This window comes from Urocitellus parryii, chromosome 2, assembly GCF_045843805.1.
Source record: "Urocitellus parryii isolate mUroPar1 chromosome 2, mUroPar1.hap1, whole genome shotgun sequence".
Lineage (NCBI taxonomy): Eukaryota > Metazoa > Chordata > Mammalia > Rodentia > Sciuridae > Urocitellus > Urocitellus parryii.
The window spans coordinates 215,769,854-215,784,296 of record NC_135532.1 but is presented as its reverse complement, the minus strand read 5'-3'; the positions used below and the strand labels follow the sequence as shown (position 1 = coordinate 215,784,296).

Sequence of the window (14,443 nt, the reverse complement as noted above, 5' to 3'; positions counted from 1 at the left end):
ACCGTGGCTCTTGGGGAAACAGTTTTAGACTCTTTCCCCCGGGGTGGAGAGAAGGAATTCGAGTGAAGGACGCATACGGTGGTGCCATTTTATGAAGTAGTGTCTACCGGATCTGCGCAGTTTAAAGCCGAGGGCCGAACTAGGTCCCGGAGTCAAGCGCCCCTCACTCCCCACTCTGCGCGTTCCCATTACTTCCATTCCCGGGTGCTGTAGTCCCAACCATTCCCCACCCTAGCCCATGGTCCTGAGCCCCTCCTCGCGAGCCCTAGTGCCGGCCAGTCCCCTCGCTTCTCTGCACCCTCTGGGCACCCCCTGCTCTCCAGAACGCTCCAGCACCGACCAGCTCACTTGGCGTCGGAGGTGAGGCGCGGCAGGCTGCCGGCGCCCATAGCCGACACATGGTGGTGTGGTGGTGGCACCTGGCACATGCTGCAGGGGCAGGGCATGCCTCCCCAGTGTTGGAAGCCACCGCTGCCTCCGCTGCCGCCTCCCCCGCCCCCGAGCGGGGCGGCCGTGGCCGCTGACGGAGACTTGAGCAAGCCGTGCGGAGGCCGGATGGAGCCCACAGACGACAGCCCGGAGCCCGGCAGAGAGGCGCTGGACACGGCGGCGGCGGCGGCGGCGGCAGCTGCGGCGGCTGCGGCGGGAGGCAGAATGGGGTGATGCACTGCCGGATGGTGCGCTGCGTGAGCGGCGGCCGCCGGGTGAGCGGTGGCCGCGGGCAGCGGTGCAGAGTGCGCCAGACCGCCGCAGGCCGACGGATGGAAGCCGGCGTGGTGGCCTCCGTAGATCTCGCTCACCAGTCGCTTCATCTCCTCCAAAGAGTTGGTAAGCATGAGGATGTAGTTGCGCGCCAGGAGCAGCGTGGCGATCTTGGAGAGCTTGCGCACCGACGGGCCGTGCGCATAAGGCATGACCTCGCGCAGGCCGTCCATGGCGATGTTGAGGTCGTGCATACGCTTGCGCTCGCGGCTGTTGATCTTGAGGCGCAGCTGCTGCAGCTCCGGCTCAGTCATCTGTTTCTTGTCCTTCTTGGTGGACGACGTAGCCGCTGAAGACGTGGACGATGAAGTACTGGACGAGGATGACTTGAAGCCACTGCCGCCCAGCTTGTCCCCGGGGTGCGCGCCCGCCGCGCCCATGGCTCCGCGCAGCTCGGCGCTCAGCTCTGGAGGGCAGTCGCTCGGTGTGGACGAGGACACTGTGCCGCCTGTGAAGCCGCTGCCGCTACTGCCCTTGCTCCGGGCCGGCAGAAAAAGGTCATCGGGCTCTGGCGACGACGGGCGGCTGGACACCAGGCTGGCGTCCGAGTCCATGGCTCGGGGAATAGTCGCAACTTTTGCGAGGTCCTTTCTCCCTGGGTCCTCAGAGCTTCCCGGAGAGAAATGTGGGGGGGGGGCGATATGAATATATGGAAGAGAGAAAGAAGACACTAAGTGAGACAGAAAAGCTGCTCCTGCCTGCTCCTTAGCGCAGAGTCCAGGCACGGGTGGCGGGTAGCTCTGCGTCCACCTCGCTGCTATCTCTGGCCTTGCTTCTAGCCGCACCGGTATTCAGGACTCATCTCCTCTTTCCTTCCCCACCGCCTCCTCTCTGCTCTCATCCACAGGTTGTTTTATTTTAGAGAGCATGGGTGTCCTCAGTGAGGGGTGTGCTAGAGGTTTTGTTCCTTCTATTAGGAATGGGAAAGCGGGGTCTCCAGGACTGGAATAAGCAAGGAACAAGTGAGAGCGTTTCTTCGGGTATTATGAGGATCTAAATTGAGAACTATTTATTTGGTTCCTCAAACGCATCCATCTTATCTCCATCGACACCGCGCAGCAACCACGCGCGCACTTATACAGCCAGAGGCTGCGAGGGCCCAGGGTCCATGTGTGCGTCTCGGGACCACCGGGAGCTCTCCAGACTGACCCGCACTGATCCACAGAAGGAGCTGTGGTCGCCTCGACTTATGGCTCTGGGCGGAGAGGATGCTGCGGTGAGTGAGGGGTGAGTCAAAGCAGTGAAATCGGTATAAGTGACCGGTACAGGAGGGATCCAGATCCCCCTCGGTAGGAGCATCCTGAGTTTGAGAGGGGGTGGGGGTGGGGGGAATCTGTCCTTGGGATCTAGTCTAGGGCTGCTGGGGGGCGGGGACACTTACTGTGAATTCGATTTGAGGAGCTTGCTCCAAAAAGCTGCAGTGGAGATCCTGGCTCCGGGCGCTAGTGTCGCGTAGGTCTATAATAAGCATCCGCACCTTTCAGGGATCGGCCGGTTTTTATAGCCGGGTGGCGGCGACGACGGCGGCGGTGGTGGCCGGGGCGGGGGCGGGGAAGGGAAACAATGTGCTTGTCCTGGAGGGGCAGCCGCGCCAATGAGCTGGGCTCACTGGAGGGGCTGGGAAGCTGATGTCATCCGGGCTAATTCCGCTCAATGAAACCCGCCCGGTCCGGCACACGCCTCCTCCCCGCGCACAACCAATGGGCGTCCGCGGTGGAGAGATTCTTGTGGAGGGACTGGAGGAGACCCCGCCAGCGACAGTGAGAGCCGAGCGGGAGGAGGAGGGCAGGCTCACCCGGGAAGGAGAGAGGGCCGAAAGCGCTGACCGAGGAAGAGAGAAGCATCGTTAAATTTCTATAAAGATATATTGACCACAGAGTCCTAAAGGGAGACCGCGTGGGCTTGAGACCCGGCATAAAAACTAACCTGACGTCCAGCGCAGCTGGATCTTGGAGATGTGCGCAGATAACGCTCAAGACGCAGTGGAAGCTCCCTAGTTTTCTCTTCCTCTGGCTTCCTGCCATCTCTTGGGTTTGATCAACACGCGAGCATTTGGGCCCCCCAATTTAAAGATTAACCATGCACAAAGCCCCCACTTTCTTCTCTCTCAGAGCGCTTGTACTAGGTGGTTGTTGCCGCTGCTCCGCAGGAAGGCGGTAGCGCCCCCAGGTGGGAACACGGCTTTGCCGGGCAGAGAGCGGGCGAGGAAGAAGGGGACCGGCTCCAGGACGGTGTTTTGAAGGAAATCACAACTCTTCATAAAGTTGAGAATGTGCAAGGTCGAGTTGTTTCCGTACAGTAACCGCACTAACTCTGAGTAAGTGCATCACGAGTTAAATATCCCCACCGCCTGTTTACGAGCGGGGAAGCCCAGTGATAGCGTATCCAGCACGACTGGGTTTTGTTTATAAAGAGATGTCTCAGGCTTGAGCTAAGTCCTCCTTCTGCGGTGAGGTAGGAAGCGGAGATTGAACTGTTCCCGGATGGTTCCGGACACATTTTACTTATCACAGCCCGACTCTCAAATAGGGAAATACCTTGACCAGGAGGTATTGAACCCGAACTGGAGAAGCATCTGAGGTTGTCCAGAGGTGCCTAGGCACTTACCCATTTTACAGATTTTAAAATTCCATTCTAGATTTTAAAATCTAGAGACCCTACAGAAAAATTGCTCATTTCTTTACAGCGCAGCCCCTTCCTCTGGAGTACAGATGGCAGCGTGTAGGATCTTAGGGTAGAAGGAGCTGCCGGGGCTCCCCAATCCTTAACCTTTCCTTGAGCTGAATTTCTCATATCCTTACAGCTTCTCACAACACACACACACACACACACACACACACACACACCCCTACACTCATACACACTGTCCCCACTTCTGTCTCCCAGGGCATATTAAGGGTTATTGGGTTACTTTCTTTGTTTGGGAACATTTAATATACACAAGGTGTATATTACAAAAACAAGCAAACATCATAATTTGTCTTCATGTAGCAACGTTACAAAACAAGCTAATACGAAAACCCAGGTTATTGCTCCTAGTTCGGTTCTAAGTTTTCCTCTAGGGTCGATGCTAGAAAACCCAGTGGGTTTTCGCCTTTGCCGGTCTTGTGCCTTCTGGAGCATAATTTTTCAACCCGCGTGTTTTCCAGCTGGCTCTGCAGCCATCCGTTAAATATGTATTTAAAACATGAAGAACTGAAGCGTGGTGATATGCCGTCCAACGGTTGCAAGGATAACCCATAACCGTTCAATTACCAGAATCTGTCACACAGACGGTCGAACCCAGGGAGCGGGGGTGGGAATCAGGGAGAGCTCCGACCTTTGGACTTCCCCGTCAACCGCAGTGAGGACGTGAGTGGAGGTGTGAGCTGTGGGGCCACCAGCTGGGCCGTGGAGTTGTGCGCCTGCCAGAGCATCTAATAAACACTAGCGGGCACACCGTGCGCGCGCCTTGGTTGCAGGCGCTGCCTTCAGTCCAGCCGCCGGCACGTGTCCCAGAGCTCGAGTTTCTTTTTTTGTTGCTTCCCACTGGTATCTATCTTGCGTCCAGCGGTCTGCGGGAGAGCTTGATTTGACATTCTTTACACGTTTGGTCCAGTGGCTGGAGTCGGAGGCAGGGCCGAAAGTGGGGAGCTCATCCTAGGAAGGAGCGAGTCTGGAGCCTGAAAGGCAGAGTCCGAAGGCAGGAGAGTTCGCTTGCTCTCCAAGTTCCTCCTGGACGCCCGTAAACACTCCAGCCCCATCAGGCGCCACTGAGCTGAGATTGCAGGGACAGTTCTGGGGCTGTGCAGCGGCACCTCGCGGTTCTCCTTTGGTTCGAAGCTCGGGCTGGCAGCTCTGGGCTGTAGGCCTCTTCTCCTGGCTGCCTTCCCCTAACAATTTCCCTTCGCCAGAGTTGCTTGGGAGATGAGTGTGGGGCGGGGGTGGGGTCTGTGTGCCTCTCATTTTCATTATTTTGGGGGCAAACTGGACGCTGGATACATCTCACTGTGTCCCGCCCCCGGCCCCGGAATAACTGGAAATTTAAAGTGGGGCGGCCAGCGCTTGCCCTCGTGCGTCCTGCATGCGTCGCGGCACTTGTCCAGGTACTGAGCCTAGCGCCCGGAGTACACCTCCTGTGCTAGTCCCGGCAGCCGCGGTTCCCAGCAGTGCGCTCAGTTGAGCCCAAGCCATTTCCCCCGGAACTGAGAGCTCACAGGCTCGGGCTACTTGGCTCCGGGGCTTCCTGGCTGGCCCTTGCGTCCTAGAGCGATTGGTCTCCTCCGTCAAAACGGAAGAAGTGTTTTTCCCTCTCCTTTGTGGTTCCCTCGCACAAAAGGCCGGGTGCGTATCGGGGCGGCCTTTGCTTGGCTGCCTATGCCAGACCCGCGGGGGTGGGGGTTCGCGCGGGGTTCCAGGACGCAGACCTCCCACCGCTTCCGGGTCTCTCCCCGGCCTCCCGCGCCTTTGGTTCTGTTTCTCCCCTTTCCCTTCCCCGAGTTCCTGCTTGCATTCAGGCGGCATCTCTTCCTGGCTGCCAAGAAGAGCGCCGTCCTTGTGCAGAACCCGCCAGGGATGAGGTGGAAGGCAAGGCTCCCGGCACAGGAAAGGAAAGGGAAAAAAAGGGAAGGGGAGCGGGGATGCATTTCAGCCATCAATCCTGGCCCGCAAATTAGGAGGCTACAGAATGGTAGTATTTGGTGCTCAAACTAGTGCGATGAGACCGCTTCCCGCCCCGAACTCTGTAAACAAATGGCAAGTGTTCCTTGCAAAACTCAGCTCCAATAGCCCTCCGAGTCGTGCTGGTGTCCCAGACCAAGAACGGGTCCTGGCACGTGGCAGGTGCTTGACACATAGTTCTTCGTGCGTACATGTGCAAACGTGCGTGAGTTGGTGTGAAACATGACTAATAAAATACACGTAAATGTGAGCAAAGGTGAGTTGTATGTAGTCGTGTGCACAATAACCAAGAGATCTGTATCCGGATTGTGGAGTGTATGGAATTTTTAGAAAGATAGGGCTGGTGACTTTCATCAAATGATAACTCTGATCACTTGGAGGCAACCTAAGCTGTACCAGTCACTTAATGGGTGCTGATAGACTTCATTTTATTTGTTTTCTTACTGGCCCCAGAGGGAAGTATTACTTTCACTTTACAGATGGAGCAACCGATATTCAGAGAGGTGTGGGCATTTGCCCAAGGTCAGGAGCAGGGGGCCGGAGACCAGGTGCAGGCAAGGACTGTGGGCATCATAGATTTAAAAGATCTAAGTCCCTAGCCTCAGTTTCTTCTTGGGAAAGCAGGTTCCTAGTGGCTACCTGTGTTTGCCAAGGGTGTGACAGATTTAGAGTGCATGGGAAGAACCTAATGACACCTTCCCCTTGTAGTTTTGCCGTTTGCAGCACTGAGTATACTGGAGCCCATACCCTGGTCTGATTTAGGCTTACCTGCCAGCAGAGGCTGGACCCAGAGTGGGTTCTACAAGACTTCTGGGAGCTTGGGGAGAAAGGTGCAGTGGCAGGGAAGCTGAGGGGAAACTAGCAAAGAAGCAACCCAACAAAATCCAAACTGATGCCCCCGGCCCCCCCTCTAGGCAGGGATCACTCTCCCCTCTGGCAAAGATTACTACAGCCATTTGGGCCACTGAAGTTAACCACTTTACCCTTATCCAAGTTCAAGGTGGAATATTAGAATAGGTCTGAGGAGGGACTGGAATATACTTTTACTGGACTCAGATTACGATCCATTATCTTTCCTAATCTTGGCAATTACGTATTTGATGTTAAGAAGGTTGTTCTGATTTCACAAATCTAAATACTGATGACTGAGGGTCACTTCAGGGGCCGAGTCTGAACTCCAGCCCACCAGATCTTAAGTCCAAGGCACCTCCATTCTCCTTCCAGTGCCCTCTTCCCCCTCCCACCTCCTCCCAGGAGATACTTGGTCCACACTGTGGCCTTGACTAATTGTATACTTCCATACCAGGGGCCACTGCCTTCTAGGTCAGGATTAATCTAGAGAGTGGGGAATGGGGTGAACCTGCCATAGAGCACCTGGACAGAGGTGTCCTTGGTCAGAAGATGGATGCTGAAGCCAGTGCTTGTGTTCCATTCATTTATAAGGTGCATTGGCAACCTTAGGCCCTGGATAAGGGGAGGTATGGTGGGAGAGGCTCAATCTGACTACTAAGAGGGGAAACCCAGGGTTTTAATGACCCAACCTTTGTGTGCTCAGGCTGCAGAATCACAAGGGTGATTACATGCCTCTCAGCTGCAAGCAATGTATGAACTGTCTGGCTTGCTATGTCCAGGGGCAGGGTGGGATGAGGCTTGATTTGAAGATTGCACTGGCTGTACTTATAATGAGTATCAATGTGTCTCCACATGGATTTCAGGTTCAAGTCGGAGTTCTGAAGGATGTGGCCCTCTCCCTCCCTGATCTGACCTCTGCTGGCTTCTCACCACCTCCACTACTCATTCTCATCACCCAGGAGTGCTGCTTTTGTCACCCACAGGCTCCCCTGTTGCCTCATCCCTCCCTCCCCCTCCCCGATGCTGAGTGACTTCTCTAGACTTTCAGGGTCAGCTAGGGAAGCTCCTCTCCCACCCAGAGTCCCTACAAGCATGCAGAACTCCTCCCACCCCTGTCAGGGTTCTCTCCCCTCCACGCAAAGGTCTGGCTTCCTCCCCCAGGAAGTTCCTGGAGGGTCTTCACTGTGCCAGAATCCACGCAGCATCTCCAGGACCCAGGACAGGCACAGGCTCCAGAAGACCTTGATAAATCCAAACGAGGATTGGTGATAAAGTGGTTGCATAACTACAAAGTTTTATCAGAGCATTCACATGCCATGAAAGACAACAGGGACTGGAGAGTCAGGGGTACAACCCCACCTCCTCTCCCAGTTATCACAGTTTCAAAAAAAAAAAAAAAAAAGCTTAAGAATACGGAGGCCGCTCTCTCCTGGGCATATGTTGGCAGGGTGACAACACCTTCCCCCACCCAAGTCAAAGTAGCCATCGGGTATGGTGCGATCCCGGTACCCTCCCAGACCTGCCTCCAACACCTGCTTTCCTCCCCTATTCCCTTTACCCGAGGACAGACACCAGAGAGCTGAGAGCTGCTCCCAGGCTCTTCCTGGACGAGAGGGACCCAGCTGCTATTCAGCCGTGCACCGAGGTTTGTAGAGCCAGGGTTGGGCTCGGGCCGCTGCCCACAGGCTTCGGGCTAATCCAGGCCGCTGCAAGAAAGGAGAGGTGCGTGGGGCGAGACGCAACCAGAATGATCCATGGAGTGGCTGAGGACCCTGGTGGAGTTCTCTGGTGCCCGGCGCCCTCGCCCGGCTCCGCCCGAACGCGCAGCGCGCAGGGAATCCACGGCAGCGTAGAAGACTCAACTCTCCAGAAGCATCTCGCGGGCCTAAGACGGACTCTGCGCAGGGAAACCGGACCCCGCTGTAAACTTGCCACCTCTCAGGGTCCGCTGCCTGCTGTTTCCACCGGGTGGGCGTGGAGGGTGGCAACCCAGCGGTCTGGATTTGGAAAAGAGGGCAAGAAAGACAGGAGGCTAGGCATGACTTCTACTTCCTCTTCCCTTTCCCCCTCTGCGTCCCTCTCGGATGGAGTAGTCTCTCCTCCTCCTTCAAATTATTTCTCTCTGCCCTTCAATATCTGACTCTTATGTTTTATTTTCCTTCCTTATAAACAGGACCCATGCCGGCTGCTGAGAGTCAAGAACCTTAAGAGGACTCCTCACACCAGCCTGCCCCTCTCAGACCTTTGTAGTCCCGGTCCTGGGTGCTAGTTGGAAGTAGACCCTCTCAGGTCCATCCAGAGGCACAAGCACAGCACAACCTGAGAAGCTCTGCTCTAGGTTTTTGGGGGCACATCCTTGGCTATGCCCCTCTCTGCAAGATTCTTGACTCACAGACCCCTTCTTGCAGTTCACCAGGTATCCTTGAAATTGGGCATCATTTCCCCAACCATCTGAATAGTCCAGGTCCTCACCCCTTGACCACCTATTAAATAAAATTCAAAAAGCAATTTTTAAAAACGAAGCATGCTCATGTGAAAAATATGACTTTGAAACAATACAGAAAGCAAATGTCACCATTGCCATTCCCACTCCACCCCCACCCCCAAGCAGCCATTGTCAAGATTTTGGTGACCCTCATTTCAGATTATGTGCACGGGCTTAGAACCTGTTGTTTTCCATTTCTCAGCACCTCCTGGACATCGTTCCATATCAATATGACAGCCACCAGACCTCTTTAAATGGTATAAGGTGGCATCAGTCAATCCCCTTTAGGTCTTTCTCTCCTTTGCTCAAGGTCTGTCCAACCATGGAAAGCCAGCCAGAGCTGAAACCCTTGAAAATCAGATTCCACTGTGTGTGGTTGTGCTGGGAGGAATCAAGACCTTTGTGGGCAACTCATAGAAGACATATTCACTTCCTGCCCTGGTGGGGGCTATGTACCCAGAGCCAGTTCTCCTTAGACTAAGGAATATTTCTCCAAAGGTCTGGCTGGAAAAAACTTGTTCCCACTTTGCACAAGGGAGAGCTGCAGGTATAGGGAAAGCCGAGCCCCTGGTCTTTTAGTGACTTGGGTTTGCTCAAGGGAGAGTAAGAGTTCAACACACCTTGGCTGGGACTGTGATGGGTGGGGGTGGGGGCAGAACTTGAGTTCTGTGATTTTGAAAGACCATGAGAGTTTTAGACATTCAATTTCCTTTTTAGTTCCCCACTTCCAATGGCAAAAAGATTATCTGCTTCTGGGTTGAGGCTAAGGCACTTGTTTATGTAACAAACTCATTCTTTTCAGGCAATATATGCATTGCACTAAGAAAGAGGAGGTGGGAAGGAAGGGAATGGGAAGAAAAAAGGGGGAGGGAGGGAGGGAGGAGGACATTATATAAACTGGAATTTCCTCTTTAAAACATGCTTTGAACTCAGGTCCATCCAGAACCTAAGAATGTAACTTTGTTTGAATGCAGGGTTCTTCAGATGTCCTTTTTTTTTGGAGGGGGGAGGTGAAGGGGGTACCAGGGATTGAACCACTGAGCCACATCCCCAGCCCTATTTTGTATTTTATTAGAGGCAGGGTCTCACTGAGTTGCTTAGCACCTCGCTGTTGCTAACGCTGGTTTTGAATTCTCTATCCTCCTGCTTGAAACTCCCAAGCAGGTGAGGTCGTACTAGATTAGAGTGGGTTCTAAATCCAATGTCTAGTGCTCTTATAAAAAGACCATATGAAGTCATAAATTGAGGTAATGAGTCTAAAAGCCAAGAACACCAAAGATTGATAGCAACAACCAGGAAGGAGTTTTCCCGAGGGCCTTCAGAGGGAGCCAGGCTCTAACAATACCTTGATTTCTGGCCCCTAGAACCATGAAATTCAATTTCTTTTTCAAGCTACCCAGTTGGCCATTTGTTATGGCAGCCTTAGAAAAAATACAATGTGAGCAATATATCACACACGTACATAATGGAAATTGTATTATTGGATAGTAAGATACAGTTGAGAACACTGAATTAATCAAGGAGAAACTTTTTGAAAGATCTGAGGCCAAATCGAGGAACCAAGCCTGCAGAGCAGAGAGGTTATAGGCTGTTTATCATGGTAAGCAGTTTAAATTAAATTTAGAAGCAACAGAGGAAAGTGCTGTGCTTAGAAAATGTCACAGGTTTAGCTACCTGGAACAGACTTAGAATGCACTTCTGGACATATTGAGTCATTAGAAACTGCTAAATATTTTAAATCTGAAAGTCTTTTTTAAGCTAATAGTCTTACAATGATTTGATGTATATACAAGCTTCACTTGCAGCATCAGAACTCTACACACTGAATGTATGGTTCTGATTTTATTCACAGAACTTTGTAAAAAATAGTATAAATCATAAAGGTACTCTTCACTACAAACATGCAGAAAAAATGCTTTGAATATGTATGTCATCACATATGCCTAAAATAAAACTCAAATAGTATAAAGGGTGTTGGATTAAAAGTTAGATTCCCAGGTACAACTGACATTCTTCCCCCACGTCTCCAGAGGCAACTGCAGTTTCTTGTGTGTTCTGGAAATATGCTTTGCATGTATACGTTTAAACATTTCTTTTTCTCTTCTTTTGTACATAAGTGGCAACATCCTCTATTCACTGTTCTGTACCTTACTTTTTTCACTCTTTCTGTACCTGCCTACACACACACGCACACACACACCAGTATATCAGATATATTTATAGTATATCTATGTCTCATACATTCCCACCAGAGTGACCAGAAGTCCAGGAAAATCTGCTACCCAATCTAAATGAGAACATGTACTCCTCCCACCCCTTACAAGAGCCACTTGGTTCTTTTTTTTAATATTTATTTTTAGGTATAGATGGACACAACACAATGTCTTTATGTGGTGCTGAGGATCGAACCCAGCTCCCGCCTGAGCTAGGCGAGCGCTCTACCGCTGAGCCACCATCCCAGCCCATCACTTGGTTCTTGATGATACTTTTTCCTGCTTCCATTGGTCATAGGCCAATAGAAAAGGGACACTCAGAGCCCCAGACATGGGAGATCAAGGAGCACTGAACAAGTTTCTCCATGGCATCCCCAGCACTTTCTGCTGCTGCCTGAAATTTGCAGATGAGTCATTGTTTTATTTTGTAATTGCAAAAAATGTTATTTCTTCTTTCCTAGTTGTAGGGCAATCAGTCAGAGAGATTTAGACTTTAAAGAATGGATAGAAGATCACTAGATGAACTGAGCATGACAGGTGTGGAGGCACATGTTTGTAATTTGAAAGGCTGAGGCAGGAGGATCTCAAGTTCCAGGTGAGCCTGGGCAACTTAGTGAGACCCTCTATCAAAATAAAAAGGGCTAATGTTGTAGCTCAGTGGTAAAGTGCCCCTGGGTTCAATCTGCAGTACAAAATAAACAAACAACGCACTAGATGAGGCCGACAGTTAGTTTTATTTTATTTCTGCTTATTTTTGAATAGGTCCTATGTTCACATAGTTCAAAATTCAAAAGCACATAATGAAAAGTCTGCTTCTCCCTCCTTCTCCCCGAACCAGAGTTCCTTTGACAAATACCATCTCTTATCTTCTCTTCCAGAGATATTCTATTCAAACACAAGCACACATATATAGATACACTCTGCTTTCTTTTTTTTAATATGAACACTATAAACACTATTCTCATCATGCTTTTTTTTTTTTTCCAGTTAATGTCTTAGCAATAGCTGCTTAGCAATCTTCCTTAAAGAAAATTCCATCCTTTGGTCACAATTTCTATAGCTAGTGCCCTGTCAAAAGACATCATTTAGATTGTTTCCAGCTTTTTACTATCACAAACAATGCTTCAGTGAAATATCTTGTAAATTGTCATTTGCACCTGTGTTGTCTATCATAATGATAAATCCCCAGGGCTGGTGTTACTGGGTTACATGATGATAAATCCCCAGGTCTAGTATTACTGGGTTACATTCTGCGCATTTGTAATTTTGGTAGATGTTGCCACGTTGTCACTTTTGTGTTGTTGTCCCAATTTATGTTGCACTGTGTAAGACAGACTGCCTGACTGACAGCTAATCTAAAAGCTCGACTTTTATTTTCTTATTGGACATTGGATCAGGTGATGGGACTGACCACCATGGTGTGACAGGATAGAATAATACAATGTCATTTCCCCCTTCAAACACTAGGCTACAAATTACAATAGATTCAACATCTGGTACTATTTCCAATCTTTTCAAAGATTTACTAATGATTTTTCTGAGTAGTTAGAACATTCCAAGTGTGCGGAGTGTACTATATCTGCTGAGGACAATTTATGTTTTAAGCAAATAATTCAGCAGATACTTACTGAACTCTTTCCTGTGCTATGAACTGTCCTGGGTACCAGGGTCCCATCCAGAATGAAACAGACAGCATCTCTGCTCTCAAATATTGTTACAAGTAATTACTGTCATAATTGTTATGTTCTCTCAACAGCCCTGTAAGGTAGTTAGGGCAGGGTGTATGTGAGGAAGCTGCTGTCCCCCCATGTCATATAGCAGCGCAGCAAACATTGCTGACTGTTCCTCCAAATCTGCTCTGCTTTCTAGGTGGGAATGAAACTTGATTAGGCACATGGCTTCTCAGACTAAGGACTACATTTCCCAGAATCCTTTGTGAGCAAATTCTGGCCAGTAGGATGTAGGTAGAAGTGGTTACGGGCAACCTGCAGAGGGAGCATGTCCTTTTCGTTGCCTTCTCATCCTGTGCTGGCTGGAATCCCAACGTGGTGGTCAAGGAGAAGCTATCATGGGTGATAAGTGGGGCCACGTGTGAAAGAAAGTGAAGAGAAAAAGAGCCCGAGTTTCTGACACTACAGGATGCTCCACCTGCTAGAGACTGATTCTCTGGTCTCTCAGTTGAGAGAAAAAAGACCTTGCTGCTTTGTTAAAGCCACGGTTGTGTTAGGTTTTCTAATGCAGCTAAATGAAATTTTTACCCAAGGGAAGGATCTTCTGAATGCTGAATTGAGCTGTTTGGGAGGTCTGGAGGCACATCTCTGCTGCAGTGCTCTTTGTTATATCAACTAACTCTGAATCCAGCCTCCTACCAGGGAAGAATCCTAACCAGACTTGAAAGTCACATGATAGGCACTCAAGGAAATAGTGGAGAATGAATCCTAGGGGGAGCCAGCCATCACCATTGTGCCGGGAACCATTATCTAAAATGCTAAGAACTGAAATTAGTCTACTGCCATTGATGCTTGACGACTCATTTCAAAGTAATAACTTTAGCTGCTGTGACCAATTCCAGAGCCTCTATGAGTACCTCGAAACACTGCCAGAAAGTTTCTGAGAAAGACCTGGGAGGTCATCTGCATCTCCTGTGCATAGGTGTATGAGAGGGTCTTGGGCACAGGGGTGGCAGCTGAGGCCAATGCATTTCAGGGGGAGGATGGTGCTGGCAAAGCTTTTGGCAGAAATCTGACACAAAGTGGACATCTTGGGTTTCCCCAGAACCAGCTCCCCTAAAAAAGAAAAGGAGAGTACTCAGGGCACCTGAAGGCTGCTGGAGGCCAGCCCCTGCAACTCAGGCTGGGAAGAGCTGTGCATGGGTTCCTTTCCTGAAAGCTAATGCATGCCTACAGTGAGCTCTGCCCAGGCAGCTGTGGTTAAGAAGGTACTGTGCCCAATAGGCCAAGGTAGTCCATAAAGCCACCCTTTGCCCCTTATTCCACTGGTCAGGCAGGACCTGCCACCTAAGCCCCCCTGGAGGTAATATGGTCTAGGGTATGGATTGAAGCAGGAATCAGCAGGTTCCCTGGTGGTGTAGGGCTTCATTCCAGAACTATTTCCCAAGAATTAAGAGGGCTATTCCTTGTAGTAGGTTGAGAATACTCAAAATAATACGTACAAACCCCAAATATGTGTACAAATTCTTGGAACTCATACAATTGCCCTCATTTAGGAAAAGGGTCTTTGAAGATGTATTAAGTTAAGGACCATCCTGGATTACCCAGGCCACCCTACAACCCATGATAGGTGTCTCCCTAAGAAAAAAAGTCAGAGGGAGACTGGAGACAGACAGAAGAGGAGGAGATGCAGACGGGGAAGGCAAGGCCATGTGAGGACGGAGGCAGAGACTGTGGTGATGTAGCAACCAGCCAAGGAATGTCAGGGGCTCTCGGGGCCTGGAAGAAGCTAGGAAGGAACT

General features: G+C 50.7%; 1 protein-coding gene across 1 annotated transcript; it reads right to left on the bottom strand.

Annotated features, from left to right (window-relative positions):
• Positions 1 to 344: 344 nt before the first annotated feature.
• Olig2 (oligodendrocyte transcription factor 2) lies at positions 345 to 1,316 on the bottom strand. The gene has a single exon (XM_026393588.2). The coding sequence runs from the start codon at positions 1,314 to 1,316 to the stop codon at positions 345 to 347; it is 972 nt and encodes a 323-aa protein (XP_026249373.1).
• Positions 1,317 to 14,443: the final 13,127 nt, after the last annotated feature.